Source organism: Ovis aries, chromosome 25 (assembly GCF_016772045.2).
Source record: "Ovis aries strain OAR_USU_Benz2616 breed Rambouillet chromosome 25, ARS-UI_Ramb_v3.0, whole genome shotgun sequence".
NCBI classification, from domain to species: domain Eukaryota; kingdom Metazoa; phylum Chordata; class Mammalia; order Artiodactyla; family Bovidae; genus Ovis; species Ovis aries.
Genome location: NC_056078.1, coordinates 28,116,002 through 28,136,249, shown reverse-complemented (window position 1 = coordinate 28,136,249; position 20,248 = coordinate 28,116,002). Strand labels below are relative to the sequence as shown.

Below are 20,248 nucleotides of genomic sequence, written 5' to 3'. Positions count from 1 at the left end.
CTTCTATTTTCTTCTTTGTGTGTGTGCGTGTGTCTGTGTGGCTATATGTGTAACATATATTTCAATTAAAAACGGAATCACAGTAGGCACTACCATGGGCTTCCCTGGTGGCTCAGTGGTAAAGAATCTATCTGCCAGTACAGGAGATGCGGGGTTGATCCCTGGGTTGGGAAGATTCCCTGGAGAAGGAAATGGCAACCCACTCCAGCATTCTTGTCTGGGAAATCCCATGGACAGACAGCCTGGTGGGCTATAGTCCTTGGGATCACGAAAGAGTTGGACGACTTAGTGACTAAACAATAACAAAATGCACTAATGTGTACATTATTTTATAATTTACTTTTCATAAAATATGAGTTTTCTATAGCATATTATATCCACAGAATTGTTTTTTAACAGTTGCATGATATTCCATATAATATTAATTCTTAAGTTGGCTAAAATGATTATTCACCTCACTTAGAATACTTCTTGATCAGCAATTATTTCAATCTTTGTCATAAAGGTAGTATGTTTGGTTAATGAGAATTTATTCAGGCCTCAAAGCTCTAGGTACATTATCAAGGCCCACACTATTTCTTTTAAAGTTCTTTCATAGCTTTAACTGGAAGATTTTTATGATTCAATTCCCCAACTCATCAGATTAACATAATTCAATCACATACAACTTGGAAGGGGGAAAAAGCAAACATATATGCTCTGGAAAAAATACTAGTGAAGAGAAAAGTGTGAAATTTGAATTTGCACCTTTTCCAGGGGCGCCAGCTGTTCTTTGAGATCTTCTAATCTTTCAATGAGCTCCCTCTCCTTGTTTAGCTGGTGCTGCTCGATGCACAGTGTTGTGTAGAGCTGCTGGACCAGTGTCTTTACATCATTCAGTGTTGCTGCATTTTCATGGCTTAAGAGGTCTGAAAGAAAAAGATTATGTTTTTAAAAATGTAAGCCTTAATTCGAGGGCCCCCAATCTCTGGGGTCATAGACCAGTACCTCCTGTCAGATCAGCGGCAGCATTAGATTAGAAATAAAGTGCACAATAAATTAAACGGGCTTGAATCATCCTGAACTGTCCTCCCCAACCTCCCACTGCCCTGGTTGTGGAAAAAATGTCTTCCATGAAATTGGTTCCTGGTTCCAAAAAGGCTGGGGACTGCTGCCTTAAATAAAGAGTTGCTATTCCAAGGGCTGTTAGTGATAAGAACAAGGCAGATTCATCCACTATAGGGAATCTACCTGCAGTGCTAAACTGAAGGAAAGGAATAGCTCCTTTTTAAAAAGGAAGAGTCTATAAATCCTAGAAAGTAAGTTCCCAGTTTGGGCAACTTGAAAATTTTGAAGCCAACATCCACCATTATACTGTTGGAAGTGTAAATGCTACAAGTAATAATAATCTTCATTAGATGAAGACAAAAAGTTTAAAATAATATGTGAAAAACTAGTAGAGAAGTTTAGAATTAATCTGATTATTATCATGCTTATTAAAATTTTGATCTATAATTTATCTGTGGTCTTGCCATTTTAATTGGTCATATTTTCCCTTTAGTAATTAACACTTGAGGGAAAAACATACAGTATTTCAAATTTGCAAATACAAAGGTATAAATAAAAATATCATCATCCTAATAATCTTAGCCTCTATATACCTTCCCCCAACATATCAATTTTTATTTATTCCTGTTGGGCAAAGACATGGAATAGCTGTATGAGTCTCAATATCAAGCTTGAAAGAGCATGAAGTCATGAGAATGACTGAAAAGGTAAATGATTAAATAATTCTTTGATTCACTATCCTCTTCTGTGAATAGCATGTGTTTCCAGAACCCTAAAAATTGTTTTGAAAATTTAATAAAAAGCCAGCTAATCTTAGCTGTCAAAGAATTTTTTAAAAAGCACCCAAGTTAAAAAAAAAAAATTTAAAAAGCACCCAAGTGAAGCTTTTGTTTTAGAATCTTATTAGCCTTAAATGTGACATTCTGTTAACTGGAGCAGAAGGTCGGCCTTCTTCTAAATCAAAATAAGCCATGGTCAGAATTAGTCATGCGTTATATATGGAATTTAGAAAGATGGTAATGATAACCCTATATGCGAGACAGCGAAAGAGACACAGATGTGTAGAACAGTCTTTTGGACTCTGTGGGAGAAGGCGAGGGTGGGATGATCTGAAAGAATAGCATTGAAACATGTATCTTATCGTATGTGAAAGAGGGATGGGATGGGGAGGGAGGTGGAAGGGGGGTTCAGGATGGGGAACACATGAAAGCCCATGGCTGATTCACGTCAATGTATGGCAAAAACCACTACAATATTGTAAAGTAATTAGCCTCCAATTAAAATAAATAAATTTTAAAAAATAATTAATTAAAAAAAGAAAATTAGGTATAAATGGAGCAGTTTAGGTGAAACTCATTTTAGATTCCAGTATAATTTCTCTAAATATTGCTTCCATATCTTCAGAAAAATGTGTACATTTTAAGTACAATGCAGTGAAAAGAGCTCTGAACTAAAACCAGGAGTCCTATCTAATTTGTGCCATCCAATATGGTAGCCTCTAACTACATGTGTCTGTTGAACACTTAAAAGATGACTATACTTAACTGAGATGTACTCTAAAGAAAATTTACACCACAAAAAAAGTCTTCATATAAGTTAAAGAATATAAAATATCTCACTAATAAAGTTTTATATTGATGATACATAAAATGAAATAATCATAGTTTGGATATATGAGACTAGTTTAAAAGTTATTATAATTAATTTTAACATGTCATACCATGACATGGATGAAACTTAAAAAATCATATGCAATGAAAGAAACCAGACACAAATGGCTACATATTGTATGATTCCATTTATATGAAATGCCCGTAAGAATTGATGCTTTCAAACTGTGGTGTGGGTGAAGACTCCTGAAAGTCCCTTGGACAACAAGGAAATCAAACCAATCAATTTGCTGGAAGGACTGATGCTGAAGCTCCAAGACTTTGCCACCTGATTTGAAGAGCAACTCATTGGAAATGATCTTGATGCTGGAAAAAATTGAGGGCAAGAGGAAAAGGGGGCGACAGAGGATAAGATGGTTGGATGGCATCACTGTCTCAATGGACATGAGTTTGAGCAAACTCAGGGAGACAGTGAAAGAGGGAGAGAAGCCTGGCGTGCTGCAGTTCATGGGGTTGCAAAGAGTCAGACACGACTGAGACTAAACAATAAGACCAACAACAATAAGCAACTGTTGAGAGGTGAAAATGGGAGTTGACTGCTATTGGGCATGCAGTTTCTTTTGTGATAATAAAAATTGTCTAAAAGTTAAAAAAAAAAAGAATTAGTCATGCATGTATTTCAAATATTCTTCAAGGTTGTCCTTCACTAGAGTTATCACAGAAATTCAATCAATAAAAAATTCAAAAAAGAGTAGCAAATTGGATTAAAGAAGAGCTGATACAGGAATATGGGCTATAGCACCTAGCACAGTATCTTGCATACTCCAATCAATGTGTGCTGCATTAATGGGAAAAGATTAAACCAAGAACACCTTGAGCTCGAGAAGTCGTCTGTGTCAACAGGGTCTGTTTTGCACTAAACTTGCAGCTCACATTCACACATGATTCCACACTTTTCAAAGTTCCAAAAAGAGAAAACTGCACTCTGGAATGTCACAGTAAAGTGGCAAAGTCCACACCTCCTGATCCCCAGGCCTGGAACTGAGTTATAAGGCTTTTACTATATCAATATTAATATTTTCCTACAAGCTCAGTCCTCCTTCAAAAAGATAACTGTTTAGGTAGGTATAAATTATCTATGGTCAACAAAATTCTCTCACACATGTTAAACTCCATATTTATTCTCATAAATATAATAGATATTTAGAAGTGAGGAATTTGAGTTCTTCAATGGGCTTCCCTGGCAGATCAGTGGTAAAGAACCCGTCTGCCAATGCAGGAGACGTGGGTTCAATCCCTGGTTCAGGAAGATCTCTGAAGAAATCCCATGGAGAGAGGAACCTGGTAGGCTACAGTCCATGGGGTTGCAAAAGAGTTGGACACACTTAGAGACTAAACAACAACAGCAGCAGCAATTTGAGTTCTAGAGAGATAAGATTAACAAACATTTTTGTATTAGGTACCAATAACCTCATATATGCAGATGACACCACCCTTATGGCAGAAAGCGAAGAACTACTAAAGAGCCTCATGATGAAAATGAAAGAAGAGCGTGAAAAAGTTGGCTTAAAGCTCAACATTCAGAAAACGAAGATCATGGCATCCAGTCCCATCACTTCATGGGAAATAGATGGGGAAACAGTGGAAACAGTGGCTGACTATTTTTCTGGGCTCCAAAATCACTGCAGATGGTGACTGCAACCATGAAATTAAAAGATGTTTGCTCCTTGGAAGGAAAGTTATGACCAATCTAGACAGCATATTAAAAAGCAAAGACATTACTTTGCCAACAAAGGTCCATCTAGTCAAGGCTATGGTTTTTCCAGTGGTCATGTGTGCATGTGAGAGTTGGACTGTAAAGAAAGCTGAGTGCTGAAGAATTGATGCTTTTGAATTGTGGTGTTGGAGAAGACTCTTGAGAGTTGCTTGGACTGCAAGGAGATCCAACCAGTCCATTCTAAAGGAGATCAGTCCTGGCTTTTCACTGGAAGGACTGATGCTGAAGCTGAAACTCCAATACTTTGGCCACCTGATGCAAAGAGCTGACTCATTGGAAAAGACCCTGAGGCTGGGAAAGATTGAGGGCAGGAGGAGAAGGGGACGACAGAGGATGAGATGGTTGGATGGCATCACCGACTCGATGGACGTGAGTTTGAGTGAACTCCGGGAGCTGATGATGGACAGGGAGGCCTGGCGTGCTGCAATTCATGGGGTCGCAAAGAATCGGACACGACTGAGCGACTGAACTGAACTGAACTGAGGCACACAGGACTGATGGCTACCATATTGAACAGTGCAGAAATGGAACATTTTCATCATCACAGAAGTTCTATTTGATAACATGGTCTCAGGGATTTCTCCACCAGCCCTTCTTTGCTAAGAAGGTTCCCTGGCAAGCTTTCATTTGTCCACATTTGCCACCACTTCAAAATTAGTACCTTTTCTCTGATCTTCCAAGCTCCCCTTTACAGACTTTTACTTCTTTACTTTCATCTACAACTGTACAAAGTCTCATGCCTATAATAAATCTTTTATTCCACATTATTCAGAGCTCTGTTTCCCCAATTGAATCCTGACTGACATATGCAATATGTATGATATGCTATTAGTTGCATAAAAAGGGGAAAAGATTATGCATTCACACTTGCTTATGAATGAACTGACTATTTCTGACAGGAAACATAAAAAACTAAGAACAATGCTTGCTGGTAAGAGGAGAAAGGGGTGGCTGGTAAAACAGGAATGAGAAATTTTTTCCTACATATTCTTAGACTTTGGGATTTGAACGTTGTGAATGTATCACCTATTCAAAACAGATAAGATTTTATGTGCTCCAATATACCTTCAAATGGCAATGAAAATATTATAAAATGATAATTCATAGATCAATCTTACAGATTTCTAGTTCTAGACCTGGCTGAACAAAGAGCTGGTATCTTTCTGACCAGGTATCAGGAAAGCCCTGGCAAACTCAGGGACTTAGCTTTATTTTGTTAAGATTTCCCTGACAGGGAGCATATGCTTGCATGGTATTGTCACGGTAGAGGAAAACAACATCCTCAAACCCCTCAACCCTGAAAAATCTGCCCATATATTTGGAGATGAAATTATAGGAAGAGAGAAGATAAATCTGCTAATGGCTTAACAGAAACACTTCTGGATGATTTGAGTATGCTTCACTAAAAATGTAATTAAGATGTTTATTAATATTTCTGCACATGCCATCAATGCCAGGATAATTAATGTACACAAAGATAGAGAGATGTGCAAAAATAATAGGGGTTAAACAGTCTTTTCCACTAGTATAATGGTTTGGAAAAGACTCTGGCTATTTGAGTCACTGGTATTTGGTTTGCCTGTTCAACTGTTTCTCTCAATTATTCACATTATTAGGACAGAAGCAAGGTCTCCAGTATCCTCTGGATGGATAAATGGGACAAATGGCTCAGTGGTGCCAATCAAAATGATTCTTCTTATTACAAAAACTTTCAGACTCTTTGCAACCCCCATGGACTGTAGCCCACCAGGCTCCTAACTCCATAGAATTCTCCAGGCAAGAATACTAGAGTGGGTTGCCATTTCCTTTTCCAGGGGATCTTCTCAACCCAGGGATTGAATCCAGGTCTCCTGCACTGCAGGTGGATGCTTTATTGTCTGAGCTACTAGGGAAACCCCAAGATCAAATTTAAAACCATCTAATTGCTAAAATAACTACTTCTCTCATCCTGCAGAGGTCAGAGGGGAATCCAGCCATATACAGCTATGGTAACCAAGAGAACACAATGGAACTTGCAACTAGCCTTGCTACTAGGACCTGTCCCTCTGTTCCATTTCAGCTTTTTCCTGTCTCTTCCCTCCAATTTTGGTGTTAGGTACAAGAGTTGTTAGTACTTAAGTATCTATGTACTATGTAGTACTTGTGATCTAACAACTATATTAGGATCTAATAACTATATTAGATCCTGCATGAATAAGTTCTCTATCCTCAGTGCCTGGTGAAGTGTGTGAAGGTAAACTTTACTGGTGTGCAAAGTTCATAGAGCATTTAGTTCTAAAGTGCTACCCAAACACAGGGGAAAGAAAAATAGGAGGAAAAGTGAAAATTAAAGGAGGGTAAGGAATGAGTAGAAAAAACTGTGCCAAGACTTTAAAAACTATTCTGGTGCTCACTTTGGCAGCACATATAGTAAAACTGGAACGATACAGAGAAGATTAGCATCGCCCCTGTGCAAGGATGGCACACAAATTCATGAAGCATTTCATATTTTTCTGTATCAACCTAGAGGGGTGGGATGGGGAGGGAGATGGGAGGGAGGTTTAAGAGGGAGGGGACATATGTATACCTATGGCTGATTCAGGCTGATGTTTGACAGAAAACAACAAAATTCTGTAAAGCAATTATCCTTCAATTAAAAATTAATTTAAAAGAAATCTAAAAAACTATTCTGGGAAAGTTTTCCTTCATTAACTATTTTAACTTTTATTAGATAAATTATATTTGTTCCATCTGCTCAATGTATATACAAAATCCTAGTGTTCTCATTATCTAACACCTCAAACCTAGTGCTTTCAATTTATTTCCTCCATTTGTGAGTGAAAGTTGCTCAGTCATGTTTGACTCTTTTCGACCCCATGGACTATACAGTCCATGGAATTCTCCAGGCTAGAATACTGGAGTGGGTAGCCCTACCCTACCAGGGATCAAACCCAGGTCTCCCACATTGCAAGCGGCTTTACCAGCTGAGCCACAAGGGAAGCCCCAAAATACCAGAGCGGGTAGCCTATCCCTTCTCCAGCAGATCTTCCGGACCTAGGAATTGAACCGGGATCTCCTGCATTGCAGGCGGATTCTTTACCAACTGTGCTTTCACTAAAAACAGTTACAATGTTGAGACCAATAGGCTTACTCTTCTGGATGAGCAGCCTCCCTCTCAATACAGAAATTCAACTGTTTTCTTACTGAATGCAACTGGAAAAGAATGGTAACTTGGATGCCCGCATTATCTTCCTCAGACAGAGAGAGGAAGATAATATAATGGGAACACTACCTTGTGTGTGCGGGCTGAGTCACTGAGTCATGTCTGACTCTTCGTGACCCTGTGGACTGTAATACACCAGGTTCCTCTGTTCATGGGATTCGCCAGGCACAAATACTGGGGTGGGTTGCCATGCCCTCCTCCAGGGGATCTTTTTGACCTAGCGATCAAACCTGCGTCTCCTGCATCGGCAGGCAGATTCTTTACCACTGAGCCACATGGGAAGCCCTACAACTTACATTTTTTCAAAAGAAAAAAATACTAAGTTTTACTATGTTTTAAAAGTTAAGGGGAAAAGTACTTATAAACTTAAAGGAGTATTATTTAAGCTTCTGTGAAAAATGGCTAATAAAGCAGAGCTGAAAGAGCTTTGATGTCTAGATTTAAATATTAAATATTAAAATTATCTTTTTAAGTTCTATAATAATGCTGCTAATGAGCTTACCAAATTTCACATTTCAATTTACAATTATCCCATGAATTAGAGACTTCTGACCCATGTGAATTTCACGTCTGTCTTCTAGCGAAGGTGGACAGATATTCTACAGTTCTGAGGTATACATAAGTCAAAGAGTTATATATGGCTACCAGGTTGATTACCAAAGAATCAAACATAATTTCTCCCCTTTTTGGTTTCTACCTTTATTTTCCTTATTCAACTTGAGAACAGTCTTATTAAAGAAACTAAAACATATTCATTTCTATTTAAAAAACACAGTATTAAGACAAGATGGTTGGAAATATTCATTGATTAAAATACCTCTAGTTTTTGAAAACATAATAGATGGAAGCTGGGATCATTACTTTCCTGATTGCTATACCTTACGTAAGACTACATTAGTCAACTTTTAATATTTTAGTGAGATTCTATTTCCTTTGGATATATACCCCAAAGTGGGACTGCTGAATCATGTGGTAGTTCCATGTTGGTAAAAGGGTATTAATTTTATATTTATAAGACGAGTAAGTTCTGGGGATCTAATGTCCAGCATAATGACTATAGTTAAAACTGTAATGTACACTTGAAAGTGGCTAAGAAAGTAGAGCTCAAGTATTCTCATCAAAAAGAAATGGTAACTGTGAAATGATGGAGGTATTAACTAATCTTACTGTGATAATCATTTCTCAACATCTAAGTGTATCAAATTATCATACTGTATATCTTTTTTTGTTGTTGTTGTTGGATTTTTTTTTTTAGTTTTTTATTTTTAAAATTTTAAAATCTGTAATTCTTACATGCGTTCCCAAACATGAACCCCCCTCCCCATACTGTATATCTTAAATGTACATAATATTATGTGTCAATTATGTATCAATAGACCTATGGAAAAAATAGAGTAAATTTAAAAAACAACAACAACAAAACTAAGTAAAATAAGGCCTGTACTTCTATTTTAGAGAACTTTTCTAGTTCAAGAATAAAGAAGAAAAACATATTAGCATAGCTAATATATATAGCTAACAATTCTTGGTTTACATGGTTAGTGATTCCAACTTAATAAAATCTGACTTAGTAATGTCTTACTATTTAAAGGATACTTTAACTCACTTAATTCACTCAATATAGAATGATTACCTAAGTCAACAGGGATATAAAAATCACAGGACCTTCCCTCTGAGCACTTGAAAAAGGATTAAGAAGGATTCAGAGAAGACAGTGATCACACTTCTGGTTGGCTGGGAGTCAGAGAAAGAATAGGATCATGAAAGCCTTCATGGAACTGACATTGATGATTTTGACATGAGGAAATGGGAAAAAAGGAAAAAGGCATCTCAGAGGAAGGGTGAGCAAACACTACCATGGCAAAGAATGAGGACATACACAGTTCAGGGAAGCAGAAAGGAACACAGTGGAGGAAAAGTGGCATCATTTAAAAGGAAAAGAGAACAAATGTAAAGGTAGAGGCAAACCAGATTTTGAGGAAGGCATTCAATACTTAGGGTTTTACTTTTTCTACATTAGGGACAGTTCACAAAAGAAGAATGGAAAGGACTTCCCTAGCGGACTAGTAGTTAGGAATCTGTGATTCCACTGTAGCGGGCACAGGTTTGATTCCTCATCAGGGAACTAGAATTCTGTGCAGCAAAAAAACAAAACAAAAAGCAGAATGGAAAAACACAAGTGTCTTAGGAAGCTGATGGATGCAGTGGTGGTAGTAGGAGGGGAATTAGCAGCAGCAGCAAGCGACTGACTATCAAGGCAAAGAGAGAAAAACGACCCAAAAGACACACTTCAGAGTGCTATTCCAGAGGGTTATTTCCATCAGTACTGTGCAGAGTCACATTGGAGAGCAGGGTGAAAAGAAAAATCAGTAATGCTGATTGTCTTTATTTAAATTTTTGATATTTTATCAATAATTTTTTGCATTAACTTTGGTTTTTAACAGTAGTTCTTGAAAACATTTGATTACTGAGTTTCTTGGCGTGTTCTGAATCTGCACCTAAGGCAAATATCCTAACTTTTTTCACACAAAAGTGTATACATGTCAGAAGTTCCCAAGAACTACTATTGTACAATAATTGACTTTCAGACTGCTAACCCCTAGCCATCAAAAAAAAGGGGGGTTAATTCCTGTTACATACATTTAAGAGGACAGGGACTGTATGCAAGACAGCAAAAAAGACACAGATGTGTATAACGGACTTTTGGACTCAGAGGGAGAGGGAGAGGGTGGGATGATTTGGGAGAATGGCATTCTAACATGTATACTATCATGTAAGAATGGAATCGCCAGTCTAAGTCTGATGCAGGATACAGCATGCTTGGGGCTGGTGCATGGGGATGACCCAGAGAGATGTTATGGGGAGGGAGGCGGGAGCGGGGTTCATGTTTGGGAACGCATGTAAGAATTAAAGATTTTAAAATTAAAAAAAAAATAAATTAATTAATTAAAAAAAAAAAAGAGGACAGGGAGTTCCATAATTTGTTTACAAAAGGTTCCCCAAATAACATTAAAATAATGTTACTTTTAGCTTGAATGGAGGGAAGGAGTTTAAATTATGTAGAACACTTCTGGTTTCTAGGTTTTAGTTTGTATCCTAGCCAAGTGCTACCTATATGTAAAACTTTGAGTATTCTTTGAATACTGTCTGTTTCTCAAGTTTATCCAGGGAAAAACAAAGTTCTTTCCAAAAGCCCTTCTCTGGCCTTATCAAGGTTACTTTTTACCTCTCTTTGGTGGTCGTACATGATATGTTAAGTCATTAATGACCAGCTTAAAGTCGTCAAGGAGGAGGAGGTCTATTCCTGTTGAGGCAGCAACTCGAACGCCATCTGTGAAAAATTTAAATGTGAAAAATTTAATTTGTCATATGTCCATAATTATTCAAGAGTGGTCAGGAAAGAAAGCAATCCTCAAAATAGATTTTAAAATTATGTCTTTTAAATTTCAGTTAGCTTTTTGCCTTATCCCCAAACTCTATGCGAAATAAAGCTTATATTACCTGAGGCTTCTTGTTTTCATGGCCTCAACTCTATGAAGATTTGACAACGTACTTTTTCTGGCAGAACTTTATGAACAAATGAAATAATTACACAGATGCACAGGTGTCGTCTGGAAACCTAGGGTCACTAGGAGAGCTGCATGGATGTCTATTTGCCTACGATGGAAATTCGTTGTTAAAAACCCAACATCTTCTAGTATATGGAACTTTGCAGTATAGTTACTGATTAGTTGCCAATAATTCAGTAGGGGCAGATGCTAGGGTAAGTAAAGTACACCAAGTTCATCTATTAATTATGAGTTGAGAATTAAGCATATTTAAACTACAGGGACTTACTGTACTAGGCTTTTATGTTTTCTGTACATTTAAAATTTTTCAAAGTGAAAGTGGTAAAAATGTAAGGCACTTAAAAAATAAATAAATGAAATGGATGTCATGTCAACTGGGAATTTTAGTGCCTTATTTTCTATTACTTTCAAATCACATGCCTTTATTTTATAAACGTTTATGTGAAAGACATAAAAAGATCTAAAAGGAAACCCTAATATTTCATATCTTCAGAGATGATGGCTCAACTACTAGATAAGTTTATTCTATGCCTAAGGTAATGACAAAAGGTCTCAAAAGTATAAAATGTGATTGATGGCTCATCTTTGCCCATGGCATTATATGTGAGGTGCTTTTGAATGAGATCCCTGTGTATTAATATATACCCTTGCTAAAACTGAACAATCACATTCTAAAAACTGGGAGAGAAATCACTGTCTCTCCTGACATTTGCTAAGCAAAAAATTATGTCCCAAAGTAAAAAGCATGGGATTAATTTGCAGCGCCCGTGTGTGTGTGTGTGTGTGTGTGTATGTGTGTGTGTAGAAGCAGTTTAGGGGGGGACAAGGGGTGGGTGGAAATGAATAATGAAGGTGACTATACCTGGTGAATAGATTGCAACTCTGTCAATTCCCCGATCCTCTTCTTGTAGTTGTCGTAAAAACACACCAACAGAGTCTGAGATGGGTTTGAGTGTGAACTGACAGCGTTCACGCCGGGATGGTAGCCTCACAGATATCACAGGCAACCCATTCTGATACACCACTGTCACATCTGGATGAGAAAGACCCATAATCATATGATAATCAGATTCCATTATAAGTTAAGTGATATTATTAATCTTCTTAAATGGGGGTTTATTATTATTAGTATGGTTTAAAATGTTTCCAAAGGTTCAAGAATATGCCCTTTAGCTTTAATTGAACATTATTCCGGGAACTGGCTTATGGAAGATTATATCTATCACACAAATCACTTTTCAGAAAAAATAAAATATGCAGAGGATTATCTTTCAAGTGGGTCAAGAAGAGGCTTTCCCAGAAATTTGAGGTAAAGTTCTTGGTATTGGTGAATACCAACCCTGATTCCATTTACTAAAATTTTATTAAATAGCCAGAGATTGCTGGGCCAAATTCTATACCCTGTAGGAGATGGCTCTTGGGAGCCAGAGCTTTCAAGGATTCATGGGGAATAACATGTGGAACTATACCAATAAGTAAGACTTACTCAAGGACAGCAATTCATATTTATAGTACATATAATATTATATCCAAGGTGCTTGATAAGTAATCATTCTCTTACACAATATGGACATACTATGATACAATAAAAAACAATTTCTTTTAAGTTCTCTTGAACATTTTCCTGAGGTTAGCAAGAAGTCAAAGCTCAACATTTTGGGACTTACTAACAAAAAGTTATTAAGGGAAACATTCTCATAAGCTACACAACTGACAGGATTCTCCACAACAGTTTGGCACAGAATTCCTTATTTTCTTATCTTATTCCTTAATTTTTAATTTATAGAACCGAAACTTAGTCTCTAAAACAAGTGTCATAATAACTCTTTCAAATCATTTTCAAATGAATTTTCAAATAAATTTTAACAAGAATTTTTTACACAAGCAACCAAGCATTTAAAGATGGTAATTTAGCATTAGCCTGTAAAAGGAAAACAGGGTATGGAGTCAAACCTGGCATGGGATCCTGACTTTAACTTTGGACATATTATATAACTTCTGTGAGCCTCACCTTTTCACATATCAAATGGATTTAATATCTAACTGATACAGTTGTTTTGAGGAAGAAATAAACCATTTATAACAATATACTGCTTTTAGATGAGTGATGTTTATTAGCTTTTTTAAAAAAATTAAAAGATACATTCTATAAAAAGTTTGTAAGGATTCATACTCCTTAAAACTGAAGAGCTGAGAAGAAATATACTTAGAACAATGTTCTGGAGATTCTAAATGCATTAAACTTTCATAATTGTAGTCATTTACATCTTTTTTCCTCACCTGGTCTAGTAAATGATGGCGCCTATAATGAGCACAGACGCCTCACACTACATTGTTCACGACTTAAATAATGCTTATTGAAACACAGTTTATCAATAACAAAACACATTCTTATCTGAAATGAATATTTGATGAATTCTGATGTAACAGGATAAAGAACATTTCCATCAGACCCCCAAAATCTCTTGATCCCCATTCCAGTTAACCCCTGGGCAACTACTGATTAGATTTTTGTCACCATAGATTATGTTTAGATTTTTAGACTTTTATACTGCTGCAATAATATAGCATGTACTTTTTTGTACCTGGATGATTCTGAGATTCATCCATGTTGTTATATGCATTAGTAATTGATTTGTTTTTATTGCTGAGTAGCATTTAACTATACATGGATACACTGTAATTTTGTTCATCCATTTACCATGACTGACATATGGATTGTTTCCAGGTTTTGACTACTATGAATAAGCTTTTTATGATTATTTACTGACAAGTCTCTGAGTAGACATATATTTTTGTGGTATACCCTTTCTCATCCTTTTACTTTTAACCTACCATGTCTTTATATTTTAAGTGGGTTTCCTGCAGACAACATATGGTTGAGTCTTGCTATTTTATCCAATCCGACAGTCTCTGTCTTTTAAAGTATGTATATAATTTGCATTTAATAAATTATAAATATGGTTACGCATAAGTCTGCCATCTCGCTACTCTTCTTGACTCAATTCTATCTTCTGCTTTCCATCTATTCTTGCCCTCTTTTAGATTAACTGAGTATTCTTATGATTACATTTAACCTCTACTATGGGCTTCCCTGGTGTCTCTGTGGTAAATAATCTGCCTGCCAATGGAGGAGATTCAGGTTAGATCCCTGGGTCAGGAAGATACCATGGAAAAGGAAACGGCAACCTACTCCAGTATTCTTGCTTGGGAAATCCCTTGGACAGAGGAGCCTGGTGGGTTACAGTCCATGGGGTTACAAAAGAGTTGGACATAACTTAGCAACTAAACAACAATACCAACAACAAACTGGCTTCTTAACTGTACCTCTTCATGGTTTTGGGGTTACTCTACAGAAAGTAATGGCAATGTTTTTCTATAAAGGGTAGATTATTAAATACTTTAGGTTTTTGGCAGTCAGAAAATCTCTGTTGCAACTTAAGACTCGGCATTGTTGTTCAAAAGTAGCCCTAGGTACTATGTAAACAAATATGCATGGCTGTGTTTCAACAAACTTTATTTACAAAATTAAGGAGTGCACTGGGCTTGGCCTATTGGGTTTGCAGAACCCACCTCAAGGGTTTGCAATATACATCTTTAATTATCACTTCAAGTATTATATACCACTTTAGACATAGTGTAAGAACCTTGTAACAATATGCTTCCATTTCCCCTGTATTGTGCTACTGTTCTACATTTTATTTCTATATGTTATAAACCACAAACTATTTTTACTTTGACAACGAATTATATTTTAAAAATTTCAAAATGAGAAAAATGTATTTTATATTTATGTACATATTTACCCTCTGTGTTCCTCTTTTTTTTTTGGTATAATCCACATTTCCATTTGGTATCACTTTCCTTTTGTCTCATGAGATTCCTTAAACATTTCTTGTTGGGCAGAAATGTTGGCAATAAATTCTCTCAGTTTTGGTTAAGTCTGAAAAAGCCTTTATTTCATCTTCATTTTAGAAAGACAATCCTGCTGTTTAAAAATCTAGGTTTTTTTTTCCTTCCAGTACTCTGAAGAACTTCTAGTCTGTACAGTATGTTACACATTTGTGTACATTCTTATCTTTGTCCCTTCGTATGTAGTATGTCTTTTTCCCTCTGGCTGCTTTCAATATCTTCTCTTCATCATTGGTTTTCAGCAATCTGATTATAAAGTTCTTTTCTATGGTTTTCTTTATGCTTGTGCTGTTTGGGAATTGTTAAATTTCTTAGGTCTGTGGGCTCATCATTTCCATCAAATTTATAAACACTCATTACTCAGATATTTTTCATGTCTCCCACACCTCTCCTTCTGGATTCTAATTACACTCATATTTGTGGTACTGTCACACAGGGACCTGAAGCTCTTTTCATATATTTCAGTTTTCTCAGATTCATTTTGGATAGTTTTAATTGCTATGTACTTCAATGTCACTGATCTTTTCCTCTGTAGTATTTAATCTGCTATGAGTTCCATCCATACTGGTTTTCATTTCATACATATTTTCATCTCTAGAAGTTCCATTTGTTTATTGTTCTATTTTTCTTTGTATTATGCTTATGTTTTTTCTTTTCTTTCCATGAATATAAGAATCATATTCATAGTAACTATTTTAAAATCTCTGTCTGTTAATTCCATCATTCCTAGGTCTGGTTCTGTCGACTAATTCCTGCCCCCACCCACAACCCCGCAGCTTCTTCATATGCCTAGTAATTTTTGACTGGAGATTAAACATTGTGACTTTTACATTGCTGAATGCTGGATTTTGTGGTATAGTTACTGCATATTAGCTTGATCCTCTCGAGTCTTTTAAGACAAATCTAGAGAATCCTTTATTCTAGAGCAAATTTGGCACTCCTTCCAAGTTATGCTTCTTCTGGGAGTCTCTACTGAATGTTCATGTAGTCAGTGATGCCTCTCCTCTCTAGCCGGAGAGAAGTCAAACGATTTCTGGCCCTGAGTGAGCACTAAGAGTTACTCATTTTACAGCTTCTGCTGCTGCTGCTGCTAAGTCACTTCAGTCGTATCCGACTCTGTGCGACCCCATAGACGGCAGCCCACCAGGCTCCTCTGTCCACAGGATTCTCTAGGCGAGAATACTGGAGTGGGTTGCCACCTTCTTCTTCTTTACAGCTTCTGGTAATTGCTATCTCCTGGGAAGCTGTTATAGCCTGGCTTTGTGGCTTAGAATTTAACCAAAGCCTCAGGCTGTGAGCTAAAGCAATGTAAGGTTAATTTCACTTGCTTCTCTTTCCTCAGATCAAAGTCCTGTCTCGCTTATTGTCCAGTGTTAAAAACAGTATTTTCTTGTGTTTCTATCTGGTGTTCTAGCTGTTGACAGCAGGATAGCAATTCCCACAGCAGTTAATGCTTTGTGGATACATGATTTGAATTTTTACATAAAAAATAAAAAGCAGAGTCATAAATCTCGTATTTATTCTTTCCAAAAGGACAGTCTGAGTTTTCTAAGGAAAATGAGGCCAAAATAGTAATATAAAGTTAATACATAGTATGTACCATCTATAGTTTTCAATATCTAAAATGACTTGAAATTTTTGTCGTTTTCTTTCTTGTTTTTAAAAGAATCCTCAGCCATCCATTGCTTCTTTAAAGTCAGAGACAGTAATGTTAGGGAACGCCCACCCTGGCCAGGCACCATAGTAACCATTTGTTTTACGACAGGAGGTTCTGGCAAGGAACAGGGAACTAATAAGACTCCACCAACCAGAAGAGTTCGGGAAAGGTCAAAAGGAGACACAACCTGTCCAACCACCTCCCAGAATCCTTCTCTCTGGCATCCATCTTGGCTGAACAAGGCGTGTACGACCAGGAAGGACTCTGAGTCAGAATGACTGGCTAAGGACAACCCAGAAACTAATCCCATCACCATAAAACCCGAGATTGCAAACCACGTGGCAGAGCTGTTCTCCTGGGTTACCTTACCCTACTGCTCTCCACCTGGGTGCCCTTTCCCAATAAAATCTCTTGCTTTGTCAGCATGTGTCTCCTCGGACAATTCATTTCCGAGTGTTAAGACAAAAGCCCAGTTTCAGGCCCTGGAAGGGGTCCCCCTTCCTGCAACAGTAACATAAATATCCTTATTTGTTCTATAAGCAGTAATGATGATGGGGGTCATAAAATTAGGTGATTAACTTGTCTACCTGGTGTTCTCCCTCACCACCATCCAGTCTTCTTTCTACATGTGAAAATATTCAACCACAGATTTCAAGTAGTAGTCAGAGTTGAATTAAAATAAAAGATAGGAATCTGTGCATCTTAAACACATAAACTATGGGAGATTTCACTATCAGTTTCATGGGTAACTGTTGTTTCAAAATAACTGAGACAAAATAAACAGACAAAATTAAGGTTTTTATCACTCAGTTTAACTTTTTTCTTTAAGATTATGAAGTTTTTAAAAGGAGTTAAATATGAAAGCTTTGAAAAACTTGGCATAGATAGCACATTTCAGAACTAACAAATCTTTAATATAATACTGCTTTTGAAATAAATCCCCAGGTCGCCTTCTTTCCCACACACCTGATTGTAATGCAAATATTAGATTTCTTGTTTTGCAACCAGAGAATAACAATTACCAAAGTTCCTCAAGTTTAATAATATACAAAATGGCCGTTGGTTGTAGAGAAGTCACAATGGGAATTTACAAGCTAATGACAGCTGTCAGCTACTGTTCTCTAGAGTTAAATATTCTTTTCAAATGCAAATTGAAACAAGTAGCTTTTTGGTTGGTTAAAAAAAATATTCTGCTCTGATTTCCACTTCAATAAATAAGAAATAATCTAAAGTATGTTCTGGAGCAGAGTACCTCAAAGAAACCTAGAAATTATGGGGCATCCAATATAAATACTGAGAGAGAGAATATGACAACTGAAGTAGGAATAAAAATTAAAAGGCAAGGAATTTTCCAGAGTAAAAAGAGAACTGCAAGGACAACAGACATTGGGTTAAAGAAGTAATATATTAAATAAAATTTTTAAAAATGCTTGGGAGAATTACAGAAAAAGTCCTATAGTAAAAATGCTTGTTATTTAACCAGTTGTTAAAATTCATAGGAGGAAAATTAATCAGTGTTAAAAATAATTAGCAAAATCTCCTCTAAAATATATAATTTTATGAACACTGTGACTGAACACAAGTTTGTGTGCCTGAAGCACAGAGAGGTCAAACAAACTGAAATGTCAAAGTCTGGTTCAGAGAAAAGTTTATTGCAGGGCCAATCAAGGAAAATGGGTAGCTCAAAAATCCCAAACTCCCCAACAGTTTAGGGGAAGAAGTTTTTGTTTTTGTTTTTAAATACTATTAATTTATTTTTTAATTGAAGGATAATTTCTTTATAAAATTTTGTAGTTTTCTGTCAAACCTCAACATGAATCAGCCATAGGTATACATATGTCCCCTCCCTCTTGAACCTCCCTCCCATTTCCCTCCCTTCCCACCCCTCTAGGTTGATACAGAGCCCCTGTTTGAGTTCCCTGAGACATACAGCAAATTCTCATTGGCTATCTATTTTACATATGGTAATGTAAGTTTCCATGTTACTCTTTCCATACATCTCACCCTCTCCTCCCCTTTCCTCATGTCCATAAATCTGTTCTCTATGTTTGTTTCTCCACTGCTGCCCTGCAATTAAATTCTTTGGTACCATCTTTCTAGATTCCATATATATGTGTTAGTATATCTTTCTCTTTCTGACTTACCTTCACTCTGTATTATAGGCTCTAGGTTCATCCACCTCATTAGAATTGACTCAAATGCATTCCTTTTTATGGCTGAGTAATATTCCCTTGTGTGTATGTACCACAACTTCTTTATCCATTCATCTGTCAATGGGCAGCTAGGTTGCTTCCATGTTGTAGCTACTGTAAATAGTGCTGCAATGAACATTGGGGTACATGTGTCTTCAGTTTTGACTTACTCAGGGTATATGCATAGGAGTGGGATTACTGGGTCATATGGTGGTTTTATTCCTAGTTTTTTCAGGAATCTGGGGGAGAAGTTTTTATAGGCAAAGTCTGGGGTGAGGGCTGCAGGGTTTGTGACTTTCTTCTGACTGGTTGATGGTGAGGTTACTGGGTGCCCCAGGAATCATGTGCTCAGTCTGAAGTTACTATCTTTCACCTGGGTAAGGGCCTCAGTTCCTGCAGAAGAGCTCAAAAATATTATATGGATATACACTTAATTCATATGATATGTATATACTGCCCCGAGGCTGCCCTATTGTTTTTTGATTGCTCCTCCCTCGTTTCTGCATTCCCTCTGCTCCCTGATTAGCAACTGTCTGAATCAGCCCTTTGGACCATAGAAGGCGGAATGAAGCCTATTTTCCATAAACAAGAAATGGGGACCCAGAAAGGATTTGTACACGGGAGACCCACAGGGTCTTGCCTGGTTTCAACAAACTGTATACCTCTTAAAGATTTATTATGAAAAAGGAAAAGGTATAATAAGGAAGCACATTTAGGGTGTTCTCTGCAGAGATACTTAGAACTGAACTTTATTATGATAGATGATTCCAGTGGCTTATGACTTTGCCATCATCTGTTTCTTTTCTTTCTCTTTTTCTCTGCTATTCTGCATTAAGAATATGAAATACAATAACCTAATTTTAGTGTTGGAAGGGTTAAAGAAATCATACAGACTATAAGGGCCGTTCTTCTAAGCTGCTGTTGCTTCGTCATGAAGTCGTGTCCAACTTTTTTGCAGCCCCATTTCCTTTACCATGGGAAATGGTGCCATTTCCCTCACCAGGGGATCTTCGTGACCCAGGGATCAAACCCCTGTCTCCTGCATTGGCAGGCGGATTCTTTACCACTGAGCTAGTTGGAAAGCCTGCCCTTCTTCTATAGCTAAGAACAATAAAGAACAATAAGGTTAGATGATATTCCTAAGGTCCATCCATGTTGTCCCAAATGGCAAGATGTCATTCTTTTTTATGGAATATGCTATTGTACATATATGCCACCTCTTTACCCATTCATCTATCTGTGGACATGTAGGTTACTCTGATATCTTGGCTATTGTAAATAA

General features: G+C 37.0%; 1 protein-coding gene and 1 non-coding gene across 3 annotated transcripts in view; one reads left to right on the top strand and one right to left on the bottom strand.

The window, feature by feature from the left end:
* The window catches only part of MCU (mitochondrial calcium uniporter), a 185,904-nt gene that overhangs the window by 14,592 nt on the left and 151,064 nt on the right, over positions 1–20,248 (bottom strand). For both annotated transcript variants that reach the window (XM_060406663.1, XM_004021456.5), the window contains exons 3-5: positions 12,068–12,238; positions 10,863–10,967; positions 748–908 (exon numbers count right to left, since the gene is read on the bottom strand). In XM_060406663.1, coding sequence (XP_060262646.1) covers positions 748–908; positions 10,863–10,967; positions 12,068–12,238 — 437 coding nt within the window. The remainder of the gene's footprint in view (positions 1–747; positions 909–10,862; positions 10,968–12,067; positions 12,239–20,248) is intronic.
* On the top strand, positions 6,820–6,926 carry LOC114110885 (U6 spliceosomal RNA). The gene has a single exon (XR_003587054.1). It is a non-coding gene; the product is annotated as a U6 spliceosomal RNA (small nuclear RNA).